This window comes from Lontra canadensis, unplaced genomic scaffold, assembly GCF_010015895.1.
Source record: "Lontra canadensis isolate GAN:19392208 unplaced genomic scaffold, GSC_riverotter_1.0 scaffold1, whole genome shotgun sequence".
NCBI classification, from domain to species: Eukaryota; Metazoa; Chordata; class Mammalia; order Carnivora; family Mustelidae; genus Lontra; species Lontra canadensis.
This window is the reverse complement of record NW_022630995.1, coordinates 47515572-47543090: the sequence shown is the minus strand read 5'-3', so window position 1 is coordinate 47543090 and position 27519 is coordinate 47515572. Positions and strand designations below refer to the sequence as shown.

General features: G+C 40.3%; 2 protein-coding genes across 6 annotated transcripts in view; both read left to right on the top strand.

The window, feature by feature from the left end:
- PI4K2B (phosphatidylinositol 4-kinase type 2 beta) overlaps window positions 1-6956 on the top strand; it is a 28561-nt gene extending 21605 nt beyond the window's left edge. For both annotated transcript variants that reach the window (XM_032853936.1, XM_032853944.1), the window contains exons 8-10: window positions 458-591; window positions 1164-1223; window positions 5859-6956. In XM_032853936.1, coding sequence (XP_032709827.1) covers window positions 458-591; window positions 1164-1223; window positions 5859-6032 — 368 coding nt within the window. In that variant the 3' untranslated portion in view covers window positions 6033-6956. The remainder of the gene's footprint in view (window positions 1-457; window positions 592-1163; window positions 1224-5858) is intronic.
- Window positions 6957-25161: 18205 nt separating this feature from the next.
- The window catches only part of ZCCHC4 (zinc finger CCHC-type containing 4), a 43996-nt gene continuing 41638 nt past the window's right edge, over window positions 25162-27519 (top strand). For all 4 annotated transcript variants that reach the window (XM_032853923.1, XM_032853914.1, XM_032853908.1 and 1 more), the window contains exons 1-3: window positions 25162-25293; window positions 26084-26202; window positions 26989-27071. In XM_032853923.1, coding sequence (XP_032709814.1) covers window positions 25167-25293; window positions 26084-26202; window positions 26989-27071 — 329 coding nt within the window. In that variant the 5' untranslated portion in view covers window positions 25162-25166. The remainder of the gene's footprint in view (window positions 25294-26083; window positions 26203-26988; window positions 27072-27519) is intronic.

Sequence of the window (27519 nt, the reverse complement as noted above, 5' to 3'; positions counted from 1 at the left end):
TGGAATATTGGATCTTTGATCCCTTAAAGCCAGTTACCTATTTACCTACTAATGATTTAAAATTTGGAACATCGTATGTTTGTGCACATGGCCAATTCCTGATGATTTGTGACTAAGAGGGCAGGGAAACGTCAGCCATGGCATTTGATCTGGGGCTGTGAACAAATTATATGTGTCCCGTAATTTCCAAACTCAGGAACCAGAGATTCAGATATAGTTCTTGATGTAGGGCTGTTTGAGATAGGCTCATTATTGAAATTCTTACTCTTTACTATTTAAAACTCAGGAACCTGATTAGTTCCAGTAATACCTTCCTGTGCTTTACATCTGCACTTGATCTTAGCTGAAAGGCCAAGAAAAGATTGTGCTTTACCATCTAAATTGACTGTCCAGAGTTGGAATCGGGATGATCATTTTCTGATAACTTCTTCCTCTCTTTCTTTCTCTCTTTTGTTAGATCCATTTCACTGGGCTTGGCTCCCTCAGGCAAAAGTTCCTTTTTCTGAAGAAACAAGAAACTTAATTCTACCATATATTTCTGACATGAACTTTGTGCAAGATTTATGTGAAGATCTTCATGAACTTTTTAAGGTAAATGAATTTTTAGTCATTTATTGCAGAAAATGAAATCTTATAATAGAGGAGATTTTCTTAATAGAACTGATTTGCAGCTTAGTGCTTCTGGTATCACTACTTGCAGTAGAACCTAACTTAAGAAGGAATTAACAGTTTTACTTTACAGGAGCATAAATTTGTGAAGCTAACACTGATTTTGAGGGTTCTCTGAGACTATATTAAAACTTGACAAGTTGTTCTCTTCAAAAGTTGAGGTTTTACAAAAGTATAATTTATAATAAATGCTTAGTGAGCTGCTATGATTTAATCGCTCAAAAAAGCCTAAACCCATTGGCTGGAAGGTCATTTTAAATCCTTTTGGATCCAGTTGGAGTATAAATAAACTATTATTGTCATTCTAGAGGCATCCAAAAATAAATCAAGTAAAAATACTCTTTAAACGTTGTTTTAACTATTAAGAAGGCTTCGAAATGGCCTTACATGCTAAGTTGAAGAGTTCATTTGTTTTCCAATATATGTTTCAAAGATCTTGATTTTTGAAATTATAGTAACGTGGGTTTTTTTTTTTTTTTCCTATTCCATGAAAGATTGACAGAAAATTTAACAAAGCCACTTTTGAAAGTCAGATGTCTGTGATGAGAGGTCAGGTAAGTTAATGTTATTGTGATCTTTTTCATTAAGAAAAAAATCTTTCTTTGAAACAGTTGTTAACTTTTTTCTCCATGGTGACCCAAAGATGCAGTTCTTTTATGCTGAACCAAAATAGCGCATATGATTAAAAATGAAATGGATTTCAATAGTGGCTTTCCTCTTGTTCTAAATTAATTATTTTTGACCTTTTTGTATATCGTTTGTTAGCCAGTTTCCCTCTCCTGTGAATTCTTTGTCCTCATTTTGATAACACTTTTCCTGAGTGTTACTCTGTTTTTCCTCCTCAAATCTACTTGCTTGGATGTTTCAGTACCAGGTTCTGTCGCATGTTGATTTTTCTCACAGAATGTGTTTGGCCTTTCCTGGAGCAGTCAGTGAATCAGCATGTCACCAAAGCTGAGCAGTGACTAAGGCATAAAAGTACTAATTGTAACTCAGTCCTGTCATCCTTCATACCTTCTTTACTTAGAGATACAAGGTGTTAGGTCTGCTGGTGTGGACCTGCAGGCTGGCTGACCTACCGACAATGTCTGGTCCTTCCACTCTCTTAGTACTATTTAGATTCCAAAAGGAAGACTTGACATGAAAATAAATTATTGTAAATAATTTTGTAAATATTATAAACAAATTATTGTAAACATTGTCTTTTAGTGACTTACTAATTAACTTTTTCTTCCTAAAGTATGCAGTTAATTTAAGGTAGCTATATGCTGCATACCTGGGGCAAAGAAGTCTAGTTTTTGTACTGATTTATATATTATATAACTTTAACAAATACATATAATTAAATTAGATAAGCATTCATTCACCAAATATTTATTGACAGAACTAATGCCAGAAAGTGTTCTAGTGATTGAAATAAAACTATGAGCAAAACCCAGTTCCTTCTTTCCTAGAGCATGAGCTATGATGAGGAGGCCAGGAGTCATGGAAAAGAGATGGTTTATTACTTCTTACCTCTGGATGGATTATTACTTATACCTCTCTGTGCTCCATTGTATTTATGTGGTCCTTTGCTGGAATCATAAGTTTTAAATAGTAAGCGAAATGGCTGGAAAAATAGGCCACAGCTAGATCTTGGAGGCTGTAAGTGCCAGAATACAGATTCCATGTGGAAGGGTTTGGAGCCCTGAGAGATTACCATTCAGAAACGTTGTGATGAGACTAATATTTCTGGAGAGGGTACCTCCTGGGTTGCTTTTGTGAACTCCCTGAACTTGTACTAAATTCTGTTTATATGTGCATTTTGGGGTGGGGGCAGACAGTAGGATTTATATATCAGCAAAAGGAGTCTCTAACCCAAACAAAGATTGAGGATCACTGCAAAAGGTGAGGCTGGACAGTGAGGTGCAGATTTGCTCAGCAGATGAGGCGGCTAAAGCTGGGGAGCTTTGCAGGGAGGTGAAGTAGGTAATGCAGGCATGTATGAAGGGCTCTGGTGATCAGTAACTATAATTATGTTGAAGAGTGTTACCATCCCAAACTATAGTTGAACTAAATTTTCTGGCATAGATAATTATGCCCTAAGTTAACCCTTTTGCTTGAAACAAAATTGATTTATTAGTATGCTCCATCTTCAAGAATTCTCTTATCCCTAAAGATATATCTTATCATAGGAATTCTTTTTAAGGAAAAGCTGTAAATAATTATGTCAGTTTTAATTATAGATTAAAGTTAGTACCTGAGGGATTTAAATATAAATTTTAAAATACTTGTCTGGAAAGATATGGAGACATTCCAGTTCTGAGGTCTGTCACAAAGCTAGACCAGAGGCTATCTGCTATTTTAGGTTTACTTACTCAGATCCTGTCTCATTCACAAATGAGTTAAGGTATTACACAAATATGTGTAATAAGATAAAAAATGACAAACTCAAGATCTGGGGGAAGAAAAAGATAAATGATGCCTTGATTATATGTTTTAATTTGATTTTGCTTTTTAAAAAAATTTTAATTTGGTTTTGTCTTTCTGATAGCCAAAAAGAATAAAGTATCCTGACCATGTACATGATTACATATTTATGTATATATGTATATATGTATATGTATATGTGTGTGTGTGTATCTTTCTTTTTGGTTTTAGCTGTTTTTTAAAAAAAGGATGTCTGAAAAGTTAGATACTATTTTATGTCCTAAAGTAAATTACTAAAGTTTGAGGACCAGTGAACTCTAGTCTAAGGGAGAACAAAGTCTGTATATGGAAGTTTGTGAGTGTATATGACCTGCCTTTGGCCTAACCACCGCATCCCTACCCAGTTCTCAAATGTGGCATCCATGGAGACTAGAGTGTTTCTCCTTGCCTGCAGTGTTTAGTCTATTTCTAAAAATAGTCTTTTCTGATTTAAATACACAATAATAGATTTGTTTGTTCTCTCAAATGAAAAAATGGGTGATATGTAAGGGAGGGAATCAGATTTTAAGTCAGAGCATAGGGTCCTTTGTTGTTCATCGCTTTTCATTCCAGTTATTTGTTCATAGGGCTGTTTCTAGAATATGTGTAATGTGTGTTTCTAGAATATGTATACTTTAGTGTGTTTTTTTTTCTCCTGTTTAGTCTTCTCTCTGCCCCAACACAGTACATGCTGTGTAGATGTTTCTTTAATAAATAAATGCAAGATCATCAAGTGTCTTCTCAACTTTCAAAGAATCGTTAATATTTAGGATAGCTTTAGGATTGAGTGATTTTTGCTATTATGTGTTTAAAAATTGTTAAGCTTGTTGAATGGCTTTCATTTTCTTTATACCATTCTGTTTTCCAGATTCTCTGTAACAATCAGGTCTTTAGAGTCAGGAAAATACTAGATACTACTTAAACTAGTGTATTTAGACTAACATTTTTAGAATTGAATTTTTAAAAAACCAGAAGAAGAAATTAACCAGAACATTTCATTCCTCAGCCATGCTGGTTTTTATTTTAGTGATAAGAACAATGCTTATAAGTGTGAATTTTGTGAATTCTATGTGTCTTGTTATCCAAGTATAGCCAGCCTAGAAGATTTTAAGGGAAGAACTTAAAAGGGATCCTAAAACATAAATACAATGAGTAACTACTGTAGATAGTAAAGATTTATTTTCCTGAGTTGTTAAATACTTCAGATTTTCTAGGATCTAAACCATCCAGTTTTATTCTATTCCAAGTATTTGAATTTTATTTATTAGTATGGCTTTATGTTGAAACCCTTATGCTATCACTATTAAATAATCTTTACAAGAACCACTAAAATGTATACTATCCATATATTAGATGTTTTCAAATACCCGAAGGAGCATCTTTGTTTCTAAAATACATAACAAAAGGGAGTTTTTTACCTGATATGCGGAAAAAAAGAAAATGAATTATTAAAATTTTATTTTATCTGAACAGAGTAGAATAGGCTGTAAGCTATGCATCGAGTTTCATAACCTTATTTATGTGCCCAAGTAGCAATTCTGAGAGTATGTTTAAACATGGAATGTATATATTTTAATCTTCCTAGTTTAATTTTTTCTATATAAGAGTATAAACTCTTAAATGAAATTTTATTTTAAATGGCTACCTTCCCTAAATTTTTAACTCCCTTGGCTTTCATCATGCTTTCCCATCGCACTTTTACCCTGTAATGCTTGGAATAATTTAGTGATTTGTGCTTATTGACTCCTCTCCCTGATAAAATGTAAGCTCTATGGAAGCAGGGGTTTTGTTTGTTTTTTACTGTTATGGCCCCAGCACTTAGAGCCTAGCACGTAGTAGGCATGCAATAATTTTTTTGTTTCTGAATGAGTTTATGAAGGCAAGTATGTAGTTAAAACCAGACTTTTTTTAAAGTTTCTATTAAATTCCACTTAACATACAGTGTAATATTAGTTTTAGGTGTACAGCTGAGGGATTTGGCACTTCCATATAACACATCACAAGTTCACTTCTTAATCCCATCACCTGTTTCCCTCATCACTCTCCACCCTCTGGTAACTATCAGTTTGTTCTGTATGGTTAAGAGTCTCTTTCTTGGTTTGCCTCTCTCTTTTTCGCCTATGATCACTTATTTCTTAAATTCTACTTATGAGTGAAATTACATGTTATTTGTCTTTCTCTGACTTACTTCACTTAGCATGATACTCTCTAGCTTCATCCACATCTTTGCAAGTGGCAAGATTCCATTTTTTCTTATGGCTGAGTAATACTCTACTGTATGTATATATTCCACATCTTCTTTACCCATTCATCAGTGGTGGCCATACACTGCTGGTGGGAATGCAAACCAGTGCAGCCACTCTGGAAAACAGTATGGAGGATCCTTAAAAAGTTAAAACGAGAATTACGCTATGATACAGCAATTGCACTCCTAGGTATTTACACATAGAATACAAAAATGCATGATTTGAAGGGTTTGAAGGGTTACATGCACCCTGATGTTTATAGCAGCACTATCAGCAAGAGCCTAATTATGGAAAAAGTAGACAAAAACTTGGACCAGTCTTCGTTTAGCTTCTATGTCAAATGGAGAAAGTGAAACCATGTACTTTATTCAGTCTGTTGGGCTGAAATATGGGATGGAATAAAAACTGTAGTTATGAATAAATGGTTAAGATAATGTCAGTGAACTGAATGAAGGTTTTTGTCTTATGAACTAGTGAAAATATCTCTTTCCACAGATCTTAAATCTTACTCAGGCACTGAAAGATGGGAAGAGTCCTGTTCAGCTGGTACAAATGCCCTGTGTGATTGTGGAGCGCAGTCAAGGTAGAAATCAGGGTCGGATTGTCCATACGAGCAGTTCTTTCACCCAGACTGTCCACTGCAGGAAGCCATTCTTTTCCTCCTGGTAGCAGATGTAAGAGTAAAAGAAGCAAACCGTTCGGCATTATTATATTGTTAAAACAATACAGTAATGCAAATCTGTTAAGAGCTCCCATTGCCAAAACCTCAAATAATGTAAGTCTTTAAAAGGTTATCTTTTGAATGTAATCAAAAGTTTACAGCTTTTTTGTCCAAATATTAAATTTCTATTTCAGGGAAGAAGTGATAGATCGCCTATATTGTATTTTTGTAGAAAAATTGTATTTTATGTTGTTGATGTTAGTTTAAAAGGTAATTTCTTGGTTTACATACTCTGAAATGACTGTAATTACTTTAGAATCCAAGTAGAAAAATAAGATATTTGTTGACTTTGAATAACTTTTTATATTCTTTTTAAACATTGAGAAGGATGTTCATGTTCACTCTTCTTACATTATAAAAGGCCTGTGAGGGTGAAACTGCTCTTGTGAGTTTTAATAAGTGGTTAATAGAAAAACAGGTAAGAATAGAGCAATGTTGCCTTAATTGAAAAAGCTGCTATTTTAGAACTTGAATAAGTGTCCCCAAAGTGATCATTGCTATTAGGGACCAGAAAGTTATATTTTGGTTGAGTAGAAGATGACCATTTTATTTTCTGTACTTCAGAATATTTTTGGTCAATTATTTTGTAATAGTAAGGAAACAAATCTAAAGATGTTCTCCCTTTAGAAAAAAAATGGAAACACTCAGCTGAGACTGGAGGGGACTAACAGGAAATTAAGGCAGATCTCTAATATTTTGAAATTCCAAAATAGCATTAGAAGTCCCTTTTGTTTCTTGCATGGGATCAATTACTTAATCTATTAGTACTTTAGAGTACTGATCTTACTCAGTTTAGTAGTTCAGTTAGTATTAACTTTACCGAAAAGTAAACCATACCCCAAAGTATATATTGGATTGCATTTTGGGGTCCTAGGGCATAAGTCCTTAAAAATAACAGTCATATTATAGAGTACTTGAAATCACCATGTTAATATAATTAACAGTCAACTTTAGAATATCAGCCCTAACTAAAGGGGACATGACAGAGATAACCATGAAGTCATTTATAATTTGATTTTGAAAATTAGTATGCCAGACATCCTAGGACTTTGTAGGACTTTGTAGCACCTTTAACTCACCAAGTGATTTAAATTGAGACAAGCCGAGTATGAAGATACTCGTATCTGCCTACGAGTATGAACTAGAAGCTTCATTCTTTCCTTCAGGCCCCAAACAAGTAACATCACCCCAGACTAAACTGGCATTTGTGGTCTGGGCCTTTTGGTATTTTAGCTTTCTGTCTTGTGATTGTTTTCTTTTTTAATTAAGTATTTTTGGTAAAAAGTATTTCATGAAGGTTAAATTAGGACAGAAGACAGGTCTGCAGATCCCCCTTCCTTCACCTTTCTCCTGGTCTCCGTGGATGCGGCAAGTGAGAACACTGCCGCCCTCAGTACAGCGCCACTGGACACCTGTGTTCTTCTGCCTCCCCCGACCTTCCGCCATCTTCATGCTGAGAGCATGGGAAATTGACTGGAAATTCAAAATGCAGCTACCATCTTTAGATAAATACTTGTAATTAAAATGTGCCTTTTGAAGATGTGTTCTAAAAGAAATAAGTTGTTATGATGTGGGTAGTGCTTTTGTAAAACAGTTTTTTTTGGTATTTTGAGAATTGCTCTATTAATTTTTATAATGGAAAACTTAGTAAATTCCTACTGTTTTATATCCTGAAGTTAAAAATAGTGTGGAACTATTTTTTAAATGGCTTGACCCAGGCTAGAAGAGTAAAGTTGAAATATTTAAGGTATGATCATAAGTCAGAATATATTGGTTATATTTTGTAAATTTTCATGAAATTGATTCTTATTTAAATACTGTGTTAATTTTTTCAATGAGTATATTTATAGTGTCAAACTTGGTAGACTAAAAGTAATAAAAATCATTGTCTTAAGGTCACGGTTCTCCTAAAGTATATATATTGAATATTTAGAATGTTTGTGAACACATTTATGTTTATAAATGACATCAAACCATCATTTCCCTTGTATATTAGTGGTATTGTTTAATTCTTTAAAATTCCAAAAGCCTTATTTAAGTGGAACCTTTATAATTGGAGACATTTTACTTTTGTTTAATTATATGCTTTCTTATTCTCCCCCAAATTTGTCAGCAATTGGCAGCTGTGGAAAACCTGTGGTAGGTTTTTTGCAGACTTTAAAACAGTTTGAGTCACATTTTTTTTTTTATTTAAAGTTCTGTACTGATGGAATTAAAACCTTATTAAAAACAGCAAGTGTTCTTTTATCACATTACATCTGAAATCCTTTTATAGATGCATGAAGAGATAGGGTCTTACATTTTACAGTCTGTTTTTTCTCCCAGAGTTGCTTGGGCAATGGTACAGAGTTGTGGTCGCTCTACCTCTTCCAGCCTCTGTCGTGGTTTGTCTGTGGCCATGTGACTGAGTGCTGGCCAGTGAGATGTGGGGACAAGTGATGGATGTGACTTCCGGACTTGGCAATAAAACTCATTGCCCTCCCCTGGGCAGTGGTCATGATTGACCACTCTCTTCTCTTCCTGTTTGCATATATACAAAGAATTGGCAGAATGCAGGCAGCCGAGGCCTGTTGGTCACAGCTTGGGAGACTTCCAGGGGAGCACACTGTGTGAACTGTGATGTGAGCAAGGAATAAGTGCTTGTGTTGCGTCTCCAAAGTCTGGAATTTAGGTATTGTTGTGGCATTGTCTGCCCTATCCTGGGCATTTTAATATAAATAGAAAAATACAAATCATTTTAAAATAAAACATCAGTTTTAGGAGATACGATGGTAGCAGCAGTGAGTGGTTTTTTCCTCTCCCTGAACCCCCAGGTGTGCTATCTTATAGCAAAAAAAAAAAAAAAATAAAAACAAAAGCACCATCTTTGCTAAAATTAGCTGGTTGAGTAGTAACCCTGTGAATCCCAGAATCTGAGCAGTTTGGGCTGAAACCATCAGTGGCAGTAAGGTCACTTGGGAAGAACGGCTTTCGAGGAGTAAGCAGAAGCAAAGCAAGGGGACTTTGAGTGTCTGGCTCCAAAACCACAGTCAAAACAGACAGGGCTATTGAGCATTCAGTTGGCAGCTAGGAACAGGGGCCCGCAGAAAGGTCTGAGGGTGCTAGGGCAACCCACTCTGCAGAGTTCCCAGCAGTAGCCCAGAAGCGCGCATGGGACTGCCCTGAGGGAAATGATCAGGTGTAGAGCACAGACTGGCAAGGGGGGGTCCGGTTGGGGGGTTGTGTAGAGGAGAGAAGGTTCTGACACTGTTGGAAGAGGGGACGCAGTGGACCGAATATGGAAAGTACTAACGCGGTACACAGAAAACCATGTCCTCCCTCTGCGTAGTAACTGCAGGAAGAACCCTCAGACCACAAAATTAGGAAACTATCCTGCCCCCCCCCCCACCTCCTACACAGGAATCTTCTAAAAAGACAGGGAAATCCTTCTTAAACACAGCCACATCGCACACCGTGCTCTAAAAGAGAAGGATAACGGTCTCTATAGCATACGCATGGAGAGCGAAGATCCCAAACATTCGTAAAGCGGAGGAAAACTGATCTAATATTTTTAAAAATTATGAAGGAATTAAGGAATGATAGAAGCTCAAGAAAGAAGACTATAACATCAATATTGGAAAAGCTCAGTTTAGATAAGCAACAGGAGGAAATAAAATGAGAGCTGACAGGGCTCAGAGCAAATATTAGAGTTAAAAACACACTTCAGACATAAACTGGAAGGACTACAAGAACAAATAGACAACATATCCACAAAAACCCTACAGCAAACATCATACTGTTGAAAAGTCTCAGGGATCTGTATTCGTTTCCTATTGCTGCAGTAATAAATTACCACGAACTTTAGTGACTCAAAACCAATACAGATCAGTTATCTTGAAGTTCTGCAGGTTCGAAATCTGATATGTTTCACTGGGCTAGGGCTAAAATCACGGTGTGAGCAGGACTGCGTTCCTTTCTGGAGGCTCCAGGGGAGAATCTGTTTTCCTACCATGGCCAGTTTCTTGAGGCCTCACACATTCCTTGGCTTGTAGCCCTCTTCCTCCCATCTACAAAGGCAGCAACAAGAGGTTGAATTCTTTTCTCATCACATAGCTCTGACACTGAATTCTGCATCCCCCTTGCATTTTTAAGGACCCTTGTGATTACATTGGATCCATGCAGATGATCTAGGTTTTGTCCCTATTTTAAGGCCTGCTGATATACAACCTTAATTCCATCTGCAGCTTTAACTCCCCTCGGCCATATAACGTGTTCACAAGTTCAGGAGAGCAGGACATAGGCATTTTGGGGGAGTTATTCTGCCTTCTATACTTTCCCTCAGAAATCGGTTACATGACCTGGATGTGCCACACACACACACACACTCACATAGTGAACCTTCACCTTCTCCCCATATATAGACCTAAATACAAGAGCTGAAACTTGTAGGAGAAAATATTAGTGACCTTGCATTAATAGAAGACTTCTCAGAGGAGAAATGGCACAAACCATAAAAGAGAAAATTTGAGAAATTGGTCTTCATCAGAAACTTGTACACTTTAACACATACTTAAGAAAATGAAATTTCTGGCCACAAACTGGGGGAAAATATTTGGCAAACATATCCAATAAAGGAACTGTATCCAGAAATCCAGAATACATAAAGAGATTATACAACTCAAGAAGTAAAATTACCCAATTAAGAAATGAACAAATGATTTAAGCACACCCTTCACCAAAGAAGGTATATGTCAATGGCCAACAAGCACCTGAAAAGGGGCTCAGGATTATCATCAGGGAAATGCAAATAAAAACCATGAGTGTAGTTAAACATCTACCTATTGTGCCACCCAGGCTTTATCCTTACTGCACAAACAAAAACAGCCAGCCACATAGAAATATTCAGAGTAGCCTTTTTTGTAATACCCCAAACTGGAAATAAAAATTTACCAAAAGGTGATACACACACACACAAAAAAAAGTCCATACAACAAAAAGGAACGGGCTATTGGTACACACAGCACCGTGGATGAATTTCAAAATCATTATGCTAACTGAAAGAAGCTAGAAACAGAGCATACCATAAGATTCCATTTATATAAAACTTCAAAAATGAAAATCAGTCTATTGTTAAAACAGAATGGCCTTCTCCAACTTCAGAAGAGTTGTGAGGGCTAGGAGAGTCTGGAAGCAGATCTAAAGGGCACCAAACACACGTGAAGTATAAAATTTATTTCTAAATGATCTGAAGCAAATACAGACTGTCCGCCTTTGTTAAAATCTGAGTGGTAGGGAAATTTTTTTAATATTATTCTGTTACTTTCCATATGCTTCAATTATTTCATTTTTTTTTATAAAATAAGCTTTCATATGGGAGCATATTGATCTGAATGCTGTGTTTTCAGCCTTTATTAATGTGCTCCAGCTACCATGACAAGACACCATGACAAGACTGAGTGGCTTAACCAGTGGAAATTTATTTTCTCATAGTTCTGGAGGCTGCGAGGCCAAGATAAAGGTGCTGGCAGGATTGGTGTCTGGTGAGGCATGCTTCTGGTTATGGAAAGCCACCTTATGTCCTCACATGGCCTTTTCTCTGTGCACTCATACTGGGGTTTCTTCTTTATTGATTTATTTGTGAGACAGCATGCACAAACATGGGTGAGGGGACAGGGGATGAGCAGAGGGAGAGGGAGAAGCAGACTCCCTCCTGAGAGGACCTTGAACCCAGGACCCTGTGCTCATGACCTGAGCTGAAGGCAGACGCTTAACCCAAATGAGCCACCCAAGCGCCCCTCTTCTTCTTCTTATAAGGACACCAGCCCTATTGGATTAGGTCCACCCATATGGCCTCCTTTAACTTTACCTCTCTAAAGGCTCTATCTCCAAATATACAGTCCCATCCCTCTTCTTCGTCATATGCCTAATGGAAGAGGAAGATCATCATAAGATCTTCTGAAGTAAGGTCTGAAAGGCTTTTTTCTTAACATGCGGAACTTTTCAACTGGATTTATAATTATTATTTTGACTACTGAAATACCTTCTTGCTTATTGCTGGGTTCATGGTGAACAATGAGTTGTGAACCAGAACGGCTCATTTCTCAACATCGGCAGATACATGAATTTGCTCTGGCTCTTTTTCATTTCCTAGAACCCCAACTCCTGGCTGGATAACAGTGTGTATAATAAATATAAATCACTCATTGAATTCAACAAACATTTGTCAGGTACTCTGTATGTGAAATTCTCTAAAAGCTAGTAGGACTACAAAAATCAGTAAAATGCATTTTCAACTCTTGGATTCGCACTACAAGGACTGCTCGAAGAGAAAAGAAAAACTCAAAAATGATAATAGGACTAAAATCAAATATTTTCTAGAGAATAACGTTCTAATCTTTGTGTGTCTTACACTTGCACTTTCCTACCTTTGCCTCTTAGCTTGTAAATTCCTTGCATACAAGGGAGAGGGAGTAAATGCTTTGCAAATTAAATGCTTAACTGCCTTTGTCTTGAACACTCAACATATTATTTCTAATAGAAGCAAATGTCTAGATTTCTCTTGGACTGTGGAGGTGTGGCTTTTGTTCCAGCACTTGATATATTTTTTGGAGGTGGAGAGTAGATCATCTCCAAAGATGGTTGCCATTAGTTCCTTCCCACTTTGTAAGCATGCACTAGTCCACCCATCAGGAATTGCTGTTCCCCTCTCCTTTTCAGTCTGAGCTGGCCTTTTAACTGCTTTGAACATCAAAATGGAGTGAAAGTAAAGCTCTACCAGTATGGGACTTGGCCTCCACCCTCATCCTGAGAAGTCACCCATTTAAGACATCCAACTCCCCAGAGTCCACCATGCTAGTTACATGGAGAGACCATATTGAAGGAGAAAGAGAGTAAGGCCATACTATTTACCACAACACCATCTCTCTGAAGAAAATCAACAAAAGTCTCTATTATCTCATATGCCAACAACATTCAAATATCTTCAATTATTTGCCAAATACAAAGTTCTACAGCTAAATTTCCTTGAGTTGGGATCCAGTCAAGTTTTATTCATTGCCTTTGTTTGTCCCATCTTCTAATCCAGAACAGTTCCTTCAATTTCCCCACATCAGTAACTTTTGGAACATCCTCCCTTCTGAATTTGTCTCATTATTTCCTCTTACTGTTTGGCTTGATCTTCTCTCCTCTGTATTTTTATAACCTGAAGGTGAGATCTGAAAGCTTGACTAGGTTCAGGTTAAACATTTTTGACAAGAATATTTCATAGATGACTCTGCACATTTCATATTGCATTTACATCAAAGGTTAGATAAAAGAGATTTCATTTTTATTGAAGAATTCATCATGGTGGGAGAGGAAGTCCCAAAGGATCCGGAGAGCTGTGGCAGCAGGAACTCAGTTCACAAATCAAAAAATATTCTTGTCTATGCAGACAGTGGTTAGATACCCCCCATTTCTTTGAAAACTTAATTTTTGTCCCATCTTCTTTATCAAAGACTTTTTCTAAGTTAGCTCTCCTTTTCAATGATGATGATGATAAAGGACGGATGATAAGGATGAGTTGGTTTTCATCAAGCAAATGTACTAATCTATCACAATATCAAAAGAATATTGTCATGAATGATATTCATTAAGCCTAAAATCTCAAGAATAAAATTCCTAACTTACAACAAAGTTGTATTTCACTTTTGTGAGCTGTCATTCTTTGCTGTGAGCTATTTTGCTATTATTCAGTGCTTTTCATAGGAAGATCCCTAAATATTAAGTGGGCTCATGGATTGAACAGTGAAAGTATATAACAAAGATGAATTTATCTAAGCAAACTGAATTATTAATCAGAATCATTTTATTCAGTAAGTTTTTAGCCTGTTTCAAAATCCATGTAAAGAGTTCTTTGAGAAAGTAAATCCTTAAGCTTTAGAGTTTTTATTCTAATACCAAGTAATGCAATAGATTTGACTTTTGTCATTTCAAAATACTCTAAACTTACTTATGTTCTAATATCGCTTATCTTCAATAAATGGAAAGTATGCCACAATTCTCTTTTGACTAAGAATTTTAAATTGGAATAGACCTGTATCTAAGTCCTTGTTCTGCCCCTTATTAGCTCTGTGTCCTTGGACAGAACTTGAAATCTCCCAAAAACAGCCTTCTGGCCACATGTGAAATATATCAGCTAATGGTGATTTCAGAGGTTTGTAACAAGGACATTTAAGATACATTTTGTTAAAAGTGTGGTACAAATTCTGGTAGTTAGGGGTGCCTGGGTGGCTCAGTCCTTTAAGCATCTGCCTCCAGCTCAGGTCATGATCTCTGGGTCCTGGGATGGAGCCCCACATCGGGCTCCTGGCTCAGCTGGGAGCCTGCTTCTCCCTCTCCCTCTCCTGCTCTTCCTGCTTGCTCTCTCTCTCTTTCTCTGTCAAATAAATGCATAAAATCTTAAAAAATAAATTCTGGTAGTTATAAATTGGGCTTCTATCCAAGCATCTGTCTGTGTATATTAACGGTATTTCTGGATTTTCTGCTTTAGATGAAATAAGACTATGTCCGTGTTTATGGGTTTGGATTATTGCATAAAGAGAGTATGTGCACATGCAAATATATGGATTTGAAAACATCTTTCTGAGGGCATCGGCCCCAGATTTGGAATCAAAAGACTATCTTAAAGCTCTTCGTGGTGTGTGACATGGGCTTGACTTAGGGTTGAGAGGAAAACACACCTGAGGTCACTGGATAGAAGTAAGAGATTTATCCAAAATCGATCCTCTGAGAAATGAAATGACATCTCAAAAGGTATTTGTTTCCGGGGTGCCTGAGTGGCTCAGTGGGTTAAAGCCTTTGCCTTCGGTTCAGGTCATGATCTCAAGGTCCTGGGATCGAGCCCCACATTGGGCTTTCTGCTTGGCGGGGAGCCTGCTTCCCTCTCTCTTTCTCTGCCTGCCTCTCTGCCTACTTGTGATCTTTGTCAAATAAATAAACAAAATCTTTTAAAAAAAAAAAAAAGGTATTTGTTTCCAATCCTGAATCCAGGTTCCAGCCCGTGAAATGCTAACGTGGCCATCCATGGCTGCTGCTTCAGCCTGTGGGTTTTTTAGCCCTAAAAATTGAAAGCATGTGAAATCAAAAAGCAGCAGCAAGGCTACTCTGTATACAAAGAGATGTGTTCATTTTTCCTTTGACTCCACGAAGCCTGTCTCCACCTCAGCTCCGTTACACAATTCCCACCTGACAGTTCAGGCTTCTGAAACTACAGAGGCTTGAGGGAAGAGCGGAAAAAGCAGGGTAACCCTGCTTCTCCCTGTTGTATAAACATTCAGGGCTGATGCCTTGGCTGCCAGGGAACTGGTGTAACCAGATTCAGAGATGCTTATGCCTGAATGCCTGTCAGGACAAATAAGACTGCCTTTTATCTCCGTGTGGCTTTGGGACCCAGCCAGAAAGCTATTCTACCTTCAAGTGTTTGTTTTAAATTGCACTACTTAAAGGTAATCAGGAACTGTATTTAAACCAAGGTACTGGTTTAAACCAAGGTCACCACCGCCCTTAGAATAGTTTCTTTCCTTTTCCTTTTTTATTTTTTTAAAGACTTTATTTATTTATTTGACAGAGAGAGAGAGAGAGCAGAAGTAGGGGGAGCAGCAGGCAGTGGGAGAGGGAGAAGCAGGCTCCTTGCTGATCAGGGAGCCTGATGCAGGGCTCGATCCCAGCACCCAGGGATCATGACCTGAGCTGAAGGCGGTTGCTTAAAGGACTGAGCCACCCAGGCACCCCCACCCCCCCCAGCATAGTTTCTAAGCGAGTTAACATCTCTGTGTACACTTGTTATCCGTGCTGCATGTGAGGAGTTGGAAATGCATAGTTCCTGGAATCTCTAGCTAACAGGATGCTTGTTTTTTCTGGATAGCAGACCCCTCGATATGTTTCAAGGACGAATATTATCTTTAAGTTTCAAACACCGGTGGCTCAGAGAGTGCAAGTTGTCATTGTTGATGCAGAAATTTGGCATAATCTGTAGAAGAATGCAGAAAAAGAAAAAAAAGCCTTTGACTGGGACTTGAAGAGGTTGAAAGGTAGCAGAATAGGCCACTTCCAAATGTGGAGCTTTGGCATAAGGCTGATTTTGAGCTGAAGGCAATGAAAGAATGCAGATTTAAGAAGAGCCCTCTGCATTCCCCCTATATTTGCCTAAAAGCAGGACACAATGTGTGAAGATGCCACCCCCTCCCCCAACCCACACCTACAAGGAGGGAAGCTAGTCACTGCAGACAATTCTAGACCCTTTCTTACCATTAGGTTCCCCATATACTTTGCCTTTTCCCAGTTTAGGAAGCTCAAAGTCCTTTTCCTTTGTCTTGTCATGTCCTAAAAATACACCGTTCCTTTGTGAAGGTGCCATCTAATCCCCAGTTCCAACAAGCCTTTTGAGATACTTATCTCTGAGCTCCCAGCCTATGCTAAACGCACCTGCTAATGGACTTCTGCTGGTTTTTTCTCTTGCTAGTGTGCTAGTGTCTTTTGTTAGTCTGATATATGGGACCTGAGCGGGAGCATCCGCGATGGGTAGAAGAAAAAGAGTTTTTTCCCTCCCCTCCAAGATCAGGTAGCTTCTAGTGGAGGTTCTATTCATAATTTGGGGAGGTATTTGCGTTTCTCGTGCATGTATGTGTGTATGTGTGAAATGTCCCTCTAACAGCACTACCACTTACAAAGTCCTTGTAGTCCACCTACAAAGCTTGCCAGGGGCTATGTTGAGTGTTTTTCATGCTGGACATCTTCTCATTGCCCATCCAGGTCTGCTTTCCACATTTCCCCTCTGGCACTATGCTCTGGCAGGCTGACTTCCACGGATGCCGTAACAGGCACCCCCGTATCTCATCTCCGGTGGTTTTTGCCAGTAGGAGCCACTGACAGATAAAGCTCTGGGGCCCAAAGAAGGAGGGTGAGGTTGGAGTATTTACCCCCCAGCGTCTTCCCTGTGGGCTAGTCATGGTTGACTGAGGTCTTGCGCTGAAGGTCATGGCTCTTGTAAAGCTGCCCCTTATAAGTCTCCCCTCTGTCCTGGAGACCCGGGGCAGGAACAGCTCCCTGCTGCTAATAGCTCTAAGAGAATGCACAGTCCCTGGGAAGTGGAAGGGAACTCGGCCCCCAAGCTGGTGAACAGACCCCTTATAAAACTCCCCTCCACCTCCCTCCTGGAGTGTCCTCAGTTTCCTGCCAGGATCCTGACTGTCCCATGCCTGATCTCATCGCATTCTTTCTGCAAGCCGGAAGACTTGTATTATTATCCCCATAGTACACCTGAGAAAGCCTCAGAAATGTTAAACAGCCTGCCAAGCTTACATAATTCGGTTGTAGATCATCTGGCAGGATTCGAAGGAAGGTCTTTGTGACTCAGCTGGAGTGTCTGCCCTTCACCCGCCCGGACAAAAGGTTGTGGTCCCAACCTTTTCCCTTTGTCCTCTCTCTGTAATGAAGGCTTCGTAGATGCCCCTAGTTCTCGTGAAACAAAATTCATACATAATATAATCTACCTAAGGGCCCAATCTTAAATAAAATCTAATTTTTTTTCTTTCTTTTCTTATTTTAAGTAGGTTCCACACCCACTGCAGAGCCCAACATGGAACTTGAACTCATGACCTTGAGATCAAGACCTGAGCTGAGATCAAGAGTCAGACACCTGGATGCCTGTGTGGCTCAGTCAGTTAAGCATCTGCCTTCAGCTTGGGTTGTGATCCCAGGGTCTTGAGATTGAGTCCCAAGTCAAGCTCCTTGCTCATTGGGGAGCCTGTCTCTCCCCCAGCTTGTGCTCTTTCTCTCTCTGACAAATAAATGAAATGTTTAAATGAAAAAAAGAGTCAAGACACCTAACTGAATGAGCCACTGAGGCATCTCTGTAAAATATTTTAAAATAAGAGGAGAGTTACTTACATGTGTTTCCTATGTAAATACTTAGCATGAGTTCCTTGTTACAATATAACAAAGTAGTCAGAGGCACGTGCTCTCTTATAATGAGGACACTTGGATTTAAGAAAAGTAAGGCAAAACTGAATTTTTTACTTATAAGGACATTTTTTTTAGGCTTTATTTATGTGAGGCAGAGACTGTAAGAGAGAGAGCATGCACGAGTGGGGGTTGGGAGTAGGGACAGAAAGAGAGGGAGAAGCAGACTCCTCACTGAGCAGGGAGCCCACTGTGGGACTTGATCCCAGAACCCTGGGATCAGGGCCCAAGCCAAAAGCAGACACTCAACTGACTGAGCCACCCAGGCGACCCTATACAGGACATTTTAAATCAGTGCTAAGTTAGGAGATGAGTGTAGGATCACTCCTCTAAGGTGGATTCAATTTTTTTTCCCCAAAATATTCACTCTATCCCTCCACCGCCGGGGCAGAAAACTTTTATTTTTCCAGCCCTTGATTTTTGGGCTTGCCAACATGGCCTGCTTTGGCCAACCAGCATAAAAGCAGATAAGACTGAAATAAGGCTTGAAACATGTCATGCAGTGGAACTTGCCCTCTTGTACCTCTGCCCTGGTCATGAGAAGAGCTCCTCCCAGCTATCTGCTGGCCCTGCAGCCGGGGTCCACCGTGAGGTGCGCAGAGCAGACCTGAGCCCAACCCCAGTGTGGAGCCCAGCCCAGCAGACCAAATTTGAAGCAGAACCACCCAGCTGAGCCCAGCCTAGATTGGCCAAATCCCAACCAACCTGAGATGCATGAGGGAGAATGACTGCTGTTTTCAGCCATTTTGTTTTGGACTGGCTTGTACCCTAGAAATCGCTGGCAGATAGAATATGGTGACTGTGACAGCTATAAAGACAGGTGAAGAGGGGTTGTTTGCGGGGGGGCACTCAGATAACATGAGCTGTGTTGCTCTCACTCATGCATTTTTTCCACAGTGGTGCACGATTCTTTTTTTCTACCCAGACAAAAGCAAAGTATAATTTCTCCTTTATATGCACAGCAGTTGCATTCCTGGTATATCCTGGTACATTAAAATTGTACAAAAATATTTTGTGTTTGTGTAAATCAAAGTTAGATTCTAGGTTCAAATAAGTAGAAGCAGGTTATTCATCTACATTTGTGTCTTTCCAGATTCTAAAAAAAAAGTTGTGCAAGACTTAGTGGAATTCATTCTTCCTGGAATAGGACTGTCCCAGCTGTTACAGATCATTTGGCACCTAACCCCTACCCCCACATTCTAGTAGGGCACCCCCAAACCCTGTGATAACCAAAACCTCTGCATATTTCCGAAATGCTCCCTGGGAGGTGGCATTGCCCTTGTTGGAATCACTAGATGAAGTGACTCAATGGTCCCTTCTGTGTCTGATTTTAGTTGTCATTTAATCAGTAAATATGTATTAAATGTCTGTTACGTGTCAGCATCGTGGATAGAAGACTCATATACAACCATTGCTGTCAAAGGGCTTACAGCATGGAGGAAAGCATAAGCTAGCAATTGGGCAATTTTAAATGTGGAGTGATAATTAAAACCACTAAGGTACATTTGGGCTGCTTCAGGAGCACCTAGAAGGAGCAAACAACCTAATCTTGGGGACTTGGGGCTAAATAAAATCTTAAAAAAAAAACACAATACTTAAGTGGCTTGACTAGATGAGAGTTTATTCTCACATACAAGAAATGTAGTTAGACCAATTCCTCCTATCTTTTTGCCTTCTGTCTCAAGGTTACCTCAAGGCCAAAAATGGCTGCTGAGCTTCAATCATCACATCTGCATTCTACCAGAAGGAAGGAAAAGGGGTGAAGAATAAGCTGATAAATCTCCCAGTGGAGTCAGTTCCTTTAAGGGTCTTACAGAGGACATCTACTTAGTCTGGGGTTAGAATTGAATGATGGTGAGGTACAGTAGAGCTCCCCTGAAAGGCAACGCTGCAGGGCTGGTCATGCATCAGAGCTGGTCATGCATCATGCATCAGTGCATAAGGCTGAGGATCAACTCAGGCTGCAATGACATCTCTGCCTCGGCTCTACCCCTGCCCTTTCCAGCTCTCCTCACTTCTTTACAGGTTTTTTCTTCCAAAGACCACTTGCAGAAGAATCTGCAACCCAGGATCCACATGCAGGAATTCTATGTTCCTTTTTAGCTTAAATCTGCCTTCTTATAATCTCACCTGGGTTCTGCTGTGTCCAGTGATCTGGAATACATGGAATTCTCTTCTTTACAGAGGCTCCCTCAAACCTTGTGGCACAGCACTAAAGGAAGAGTGTAATAACTAATGTGTACATATCACTGGGCTGTTGACAGAGTCCTCTGTGTTCTTTTGTCGTGTCCTCCAACTTGCCTAGTCCTTGATAGCAGTCATGGTTATTTTTACAGGGGAGGACATGGTTATTTTTCAGGAGGACGTTCAGATAGTGACCTTCCCAAGGTCACTGGGAAGATAAATGGCAGAGCTGGGATTTCTGAGAGGAGGACTTAAAGCACTAGACCAGGTGTGTGAGTTTCCTAGGGCTGCCTTAAAAGAGTGCCTCATCCTGGGGGACTTACAACAACATGGAAATGTATTCGCTGCTCTGGAGCCGTGAGCAGCGCTATGCTCCCTCCCAAGGCTCTGGGGTCAATCCTTTCCTGCCTTTTCAAAGATCCGAGGAAAACCACACCAAGTACCTTTGGATCCAAGTCCTTCCCCAGCCAGGTTGTCAGAATTCAGGCTTCTCAGGGGTGGGGAGAGGGTTTGTGAGCTTTCCCCTCAGAAATCAAAGCAGAGAGGGAAAGTCAAGGGTATGCATGACTGTCTTGGTCAAGGGCGGCCACAGCAATACCACAGCAATACCACAGGCATAAGCAGCAGAAAGTTATTTCTCACAGTTCTAGAGGCTGAGAAGCCCAAGATAAGGTGCCAACAGATTCAATCCCTGGTGAGAGCCTGCTTCCTGGCCAGTGGGTGGTCTGTTCCTTGCTGTGTTCTCACAGGGCAGAGAAAGAAAGAGAGAGAAGGAGAGGGAGAGGGAGAGAGTAGGAGGGAGGGAGAGAGGTAAAGATAGAGAGGGCGAGGAAATTCTGATGTCTCATCCTTTTCTTATAAGGGGACCAGTCGTATCTGCGGGCTCACTCTCATAACTTCATCTAAAACCTAATTATATTCCAAAGGTCCCATATCATAACATTGGTGGTTTAGAGTTCCAACATATCAGTTTGGTGGGGTTTGGCGGTGGGGGGAGAGGGACACAATTCAATCCATAGCACTGACCCTGTGAGCAGGGAAGTTAGGATCCATAACCAGAGAGCAGAGACAGCTAAGGTGAAGTCTGTAGATTTCCTTCATTTTTGGTGGTCTCCCCTGGGAGCTTTCCCTTTAAAAAGAAGTAGGTCCATGGGGCGCCTGGCTGGCTCTGTCCATGGAGCATGAGACTCTTGATATCAGGGTCATGAATTGGTGTAGAACTTATTTAATAATAATAATAATGAAAATAATAATAATAATAAAGTAGGCGTATGTTCTTGCTTTGGGGCAGCAAGAAGAAGAGCAGGTTGGGGGACAGGGTTCCATGACAAAGGCCAGAAGAGAGAGATAGGGAGGAGGGCAGGCAGACTGACAGGGGGAGTGGCAGGGAGAAAGGAGAGAAGGGTTCGTTGGTCTTGACTGGTAAAGGGTTTCAAGGTGTATTAATATACAGATACATCATCCCATGTTATGGCTGCAGCCATAGGGCCATGGAGTTGGCATTCTTGGGTGTGGTTGATGGAACCAACTGCATCTCAAACTGGCTTAAGGAGACAAAGGAACTTAAGACCCTTATAACTGAAAACTTCAGGCATGGCTGGATCTAGGTGCTCATATGGTATCCTCACACATTCCCATTTCCTAGTTCTGCTCTGGCTTTTCTGCCAAGGCAGGGGCTCCTTGAGTGGTGGGAAACCGCAGCAACCGTAACTACCGCAAATACAACAGGACCGTGGTTGCTGCTGTGGAAAGTGCTTCAGGGACGGATTGTGCTGCCCGCTCCACTTCATCACCCCCTTCTGACCCATGCCCTTTGCAAGGTTCACCAGGCTTGGGCACATGACTCGCCTGACCCAAAAGCATATGGCAGAAGTGACAGGGGCAGCTCCAAGCCTAGGTCTCCAGATGCTTGTCCCTTTCTCTTAACTCTTGTGCTCCGGCCATTCCCATATGAAAACATACCCAGGCTGGCCCTCTGGTTCCAGGAGGGGGATGAGAGACACATGGGGCTGAGATGAATTACCTCTGCCAAGGCAACCCTAGACAAGCCAGTCGCCTGTCCCAGGCAAGGTGGGAAGGCTGAACGTGTATGACACATGAACAGTCAACATGACAGATGCCACTAAGATGACAAAATGTAACCCTTGTAGTTTCTTTCCCAACCTTTCCAGCAGCGGCCCCCAGTCATCTGCCCGAATCCAATCCATCCTTTGCATTTCTCCCCCTACATGGGCTAAAATTGGGAAGAGTTGGATTTTCAAAGGGAAACTGAGGGGTTGATTACAGAGAACACAGAGAAGTCACTCAGGCATTACTTAGAAAATGTTCCTCATGCATGAACCATTTTCTCTGTAGTAGATTTGAGGGTGGAAGTCCTTCTGCCCCACTAACAAAGTAAGGAGCGTGCCTTCCTGGTCCCTGTGGGGGACCTCATCCTCTGGTGGGGGAATTGTCGAGTCTGAGCCCATCTTAGTGATGTGGGAGAGTCGGCTCTGTATGAAGGCGTGCACCCAAGTCTCTCTCCACGCTCTGGCCTCAGAGGACCCGTTTCCAGCTCTGCCCCTCGTTTCCTCCGAGCATCCTGCTGACATCCCTCAGCTTCCTTCTGCTCAAGGATTTTCCTGCACACATAGACAGTAAAAAGAAACATTCCCAACTTACTGTTGTGAGCCCCTATCTATGCCCCTCTCAGCAAATATTCAGAGAACATGAATTTTACCATAAATGTCTGAATCTAAGGTGAGGTTTTTTCTTTTTTCCTTCCCAAAATTGTGCCTCAGAAAAGAGGGAACTGCCTTATTTTTGAAACTGTCAAATTCTCTCTCACTAAGGGGTACTCTCTCATTTTCCTTCTTTGGGTCAACACTTGCCATGCTTTTACTGTTTGGGGAAGGTTACCTGTCAAGGCTGCAAATCCATGCTGGTTTGGTCTGCCTCTATAGGTCACCCCACAACATCAGAGTTGTTTAAGACAGAATCAGAAAATATAGATGCAGTGACAGTTTTTGGTGGTATAATCTCATGAACTCAACTGCAAATTTTGTAAAGAACTCTTTTAATGATCACAAATCTGTACCTATAAGAAAAATTTTTAAAGATTTTATTTATTTATTTGAGAGAGAGCAAGAGTGAGAAAGATCACAGAGGCAGAGGGAGAAGCGGACTCCCTACTGAGCAGGGAGCCCTATGCAGAGCATGATCTGAGCTGAAGGCAGATGCTTAAGACTGAGCCACCCAAGTGCCCCAAGAAATTTTTTTAAATAGAAGTGTTAATGTTAATGAGAATGTGTAGCTAAGTCTTGAGATAAAATTCCCCGAAGTATCAACACAGCTAGATCTAGAGTTTTCTATCCAGATGACGAGCTCGTGCACATAAGGTGCTCCGGCAACCTGTGCTGGGCAGTTTGAATAGGGCCCTTATTACGTCAAAGACCAGATACTATAGGTGAAGGTGAAGGATTTAAGTGAAACTACTGGATGAAATGTGCATGGAAAAATGCAGTGTTTCTACATTAAGACACCACAGAGCGTAAGTGTGTGATGTTACCATGGGTGTGTAAATCAATTCTTCAGTACTGTAAGAGACATTTGACTAGTCCATCTACAACTCTGTGGGTGTAGATGTGTGTATACTATCATGTCTTGAAGTTGGTTCGACTGATTACTCCTACTTTAATATTTTTCAAAGTTCCTGTAGCTATTCTAGTTCCCTTGCTTTTCCTATGAATTTCAGAATATCATTTTTATCTACAAAAATCTGGCTGGGATTCTGATAGAAATTATGTTAAACTTTTTGTTTCTGAAGATTTTACTTACTCACTTGAGAGAGAGAGAGAATTAGCTGGATGGTGGGGAGGGGCAGAGGGAGAGGAAGAAGTAGGCTCTCTGCAGAGCAGGGAGACCAACGCAGGGCTGGAGCCCAGGACCCTAGAATCAGGATCTGAGCCAAAGGCAGATGCTTAACCAAATAAACCACCCAGGCACCCCTGAAATTGTATTAAACTTGTATATGCACTAAACCTGGGGAGAACTGATATCTTCACTATGTTGAGTGGTAGTAACAGTCTCTGTGTTTATTCAGAGCGTTGATTTTTTTCATTAGCATTTTGTTGTGTTCTGCATACAAGTCCTGTACATATTTTGTTAGATTTACACCTAAGCATTTCATTTATCTGAGCAGTTGTGTTTTATTTCTAGTTTGGGTGTTCATGGGATCATTCTTAGTACACAGAGGTATGATTGGTTTTGTGTGTTTGTTTATCTGGTATCTTGCAACCTTGCTGAACTCAATTTCAGCTGGAATTATTTTTGCAGACTCCTTGGCATTTTCTATGTAGACCATCGCGTCATATGCAAAGAGGGACAGTTTTGTTTCTTTCTTTCTGATGTATAAATGTCGATGAATACGCAACTACAACTTGCAACGGGAAGCGTTGCCCAAGAGGTAGAAGAGGACAGTGTGACTCTGACTTTGGGGAAAAAAAAAGAAGAGGATTTTTTCCTCAAACGGGGTTGTTGCAGTCATTTCTGTTGTCAGGTGCTGCTGGTGGTGATGCTGCCTTTTGGTCTGAAAACCCCACCAAATCTTTGCTCCAGTAATCTCATCTTCAGGCTGTATTCTTATGGGAGGAGGGTACTAGAGGTGCTGAGGGTAAAGCAGAAGATAGGTAAACTTATTGCACAGGTCCAGCAAATTGCCGGCAACCCCCCAACCCCCGCCCCCTACTGCCCAAATCCCTACCCCTGCCGGTCCACCAGAGAGGGATCCCTTTTAGGGAAAGCCAGGGCAGAAGGGACTGCTTTTTCGGGGCTCAGTTCCTCCAAGGAGCATGGGGGCGCTGTGAGTCCTCGCGGAGCACGGCGGCACTCTTTCTCAGCCTCCTTGGTAGGACTGAGACTTTCGGGACGGTGGCGGGAAGATGGCGGCACCTAGGGATTGGCTGGGAACCGTAGAGGCAGAGGGGATCGCGGGTCGTCAGGGAAGCTCGGGAGTGGAGGTGGTATTTCCTTCCGATCCCGCCACACCCGCCCCGCTGTGCCCTCACGGTGGGTGTGCGTCTGGGTTCAGCAGAGCGGTCCGGCGCGAAGGGCGGAGGTTAGCCTGAAGATGCCTTGGGCTTCTCAGGGCCCCCACACTGTTTTCCCAGATTTTTACCTTCCTCTCTTTTCACCACAGGTGATGCTGAAAAATGCCCTTTTCCGGGGACGTAGTGTTTTCACTTTACTTAAGAAAGTGTCATAGAAAGTCCTCACTGTGGTGGTTTTGGCTCCGCGGCTGTTATATTTTATTTTTCCCCTAAAGGGAAGAGGCGAGCTAGGCAAAGGCGATGCATGTTACTGAGTGAATCCGTTGTCAGGTATTTGGGGGATTTCATTGGTTGTTTTGCTATCCTTTTATGTTAAAAAGTTAGGAAGAAGGATAGCATGAATTGCTCAGAAACCAGACCCAGTTTTTCTGTTATTTGTGTAGAGAGTATGTGTCCAACTCCAAAAGCCCAGATTTTCATCGAAATGATAATTGGATGGAGGTGGCAAAGTGCTCCGTTCTCTGGATCCCTTCCAGATTTTAGTCTCAATACCGGATCATTCACTACGTAGACAGCAACTGACAATGGCATTTTCTTTCTGCAGAGACTAGTTTTCAAGAGTTAAGTCTCAAGTGATCAGTGCCTAAATATAATAGGTTAAAAAAAGTAATTAAATGGAGTGGTGGGCTTAATTATGACAAATTGTGCATAAAACCAAATCAAGTTTTATTTAAGGGTGGTGAAAACTAGGTGCTTGATGTAGATGACTCTAGTTTTACATGTTTCCCCCCCCCCCATTCTGGAACTAGGACCCACTCTTCTGTTTGTAAAGGTGAACCAAGGGAAAGAAGAAACGCGGAGATTCTATGCCTGCTCAGCCTGTAGAGATAGAAAAGACTGTAATTTTTTTCAATGGGAAGATGAAAAGGTATATCAACTCCTTAGGCATATTTAAAAAAAAATTTTGAAGTATGTGACAATTTGAGAATGTCTAAACCAATAAAAACATGCAACTTGAGCATTAAATGAGGTAAATCTCTTTAGATAATTGAAGATACTTTCGTTTTTGGTTTGAGAGATTGGAGTTTATGCTTACTCTAAACTTAATCTACTCTGAGTACTGATGTTGTAAACTGTCTCAAATACCATTCGTTTTTAAGACAATGAGGTATCATACTGGTTGGGTTATCATTTATTTATTTATTTGAAAATACAGATTTCTCCATAAAGAGTTTAGGTTGTGATCATTCTAGGCAGTGTTTTAGAAAAACATTTAAAAAAAAAAAAACATTTGCATTGAACATCCTTTATACAGCTACTGTATAACCACTGAAGGCACTTAGAGATTTGGCTATGAGCTTGGTATCCCTTGGACTCAGCTCTAATTAGAGTTTTGGAAAGTTTTGCCTAGAAAAATTTCAGCTGTCTTAGATTTATTGGAAAACAGCCTTGTTTACCACTTCTGTACACCTGTTAAAATCACCATGTGTGAGATAATCTCGTAGTCTTGCTTTAATATGTTAGGTATTGCTTCATAGTACTCTAGAACTTTCCCAGTTTAATGTGTTCTGTTTTTATTTTTCCCTGAAACAGATGCTTGTTTACAACATTGAGCTGCTTTAATTGGCTTTTTAATGTTAGCATGCAAAACCAGTTTTTCTAGGATGGTAGCAAGTTTGATAGTTTATTAAATGATGTTTTTATTCCTTTTCAGTTGTCAGGAGCTAGACTTGCTGCCCGAGAAGCTCATAACCAAAAATGCCAGCCTCCTCTCTCCCGAACGCAGTGTGTGGAAAGGTGCTGATGTGTTATCATTTTTATTTATTGTTTTTGTTTTCTTTTTCCCTGTACCTTTGCATTTACTTTCATTTAAAAAAAAATTATTGTGGTAAAATATATATTACATAAAATTTGTCATTTTAATAATTTTAAGTATACAGTTCAGTGGTGTTAATTATATCCACAATGTTGTGCAATTTTCACCATTACCTATTTCCAAAGCCTTTTCATCACTCCAAACAGAAACTCTGTTATTATTAAGCATTGACTCCTCATTCCAATTCTTCCCAAACCCTGGTAACCTCTACTGTACTCTGTAGATTTGACTATTCTAGCTACCTCATGTAAGTGGAATCAAATATTTGCCCTTTTATGCCTGCCTTATTAACACGATTTCAGGGTTCTTCCATGTTGTAGTATGAGTCAGAACCTTCTTTTTATGGCTGAATAATATTCCATTATATAC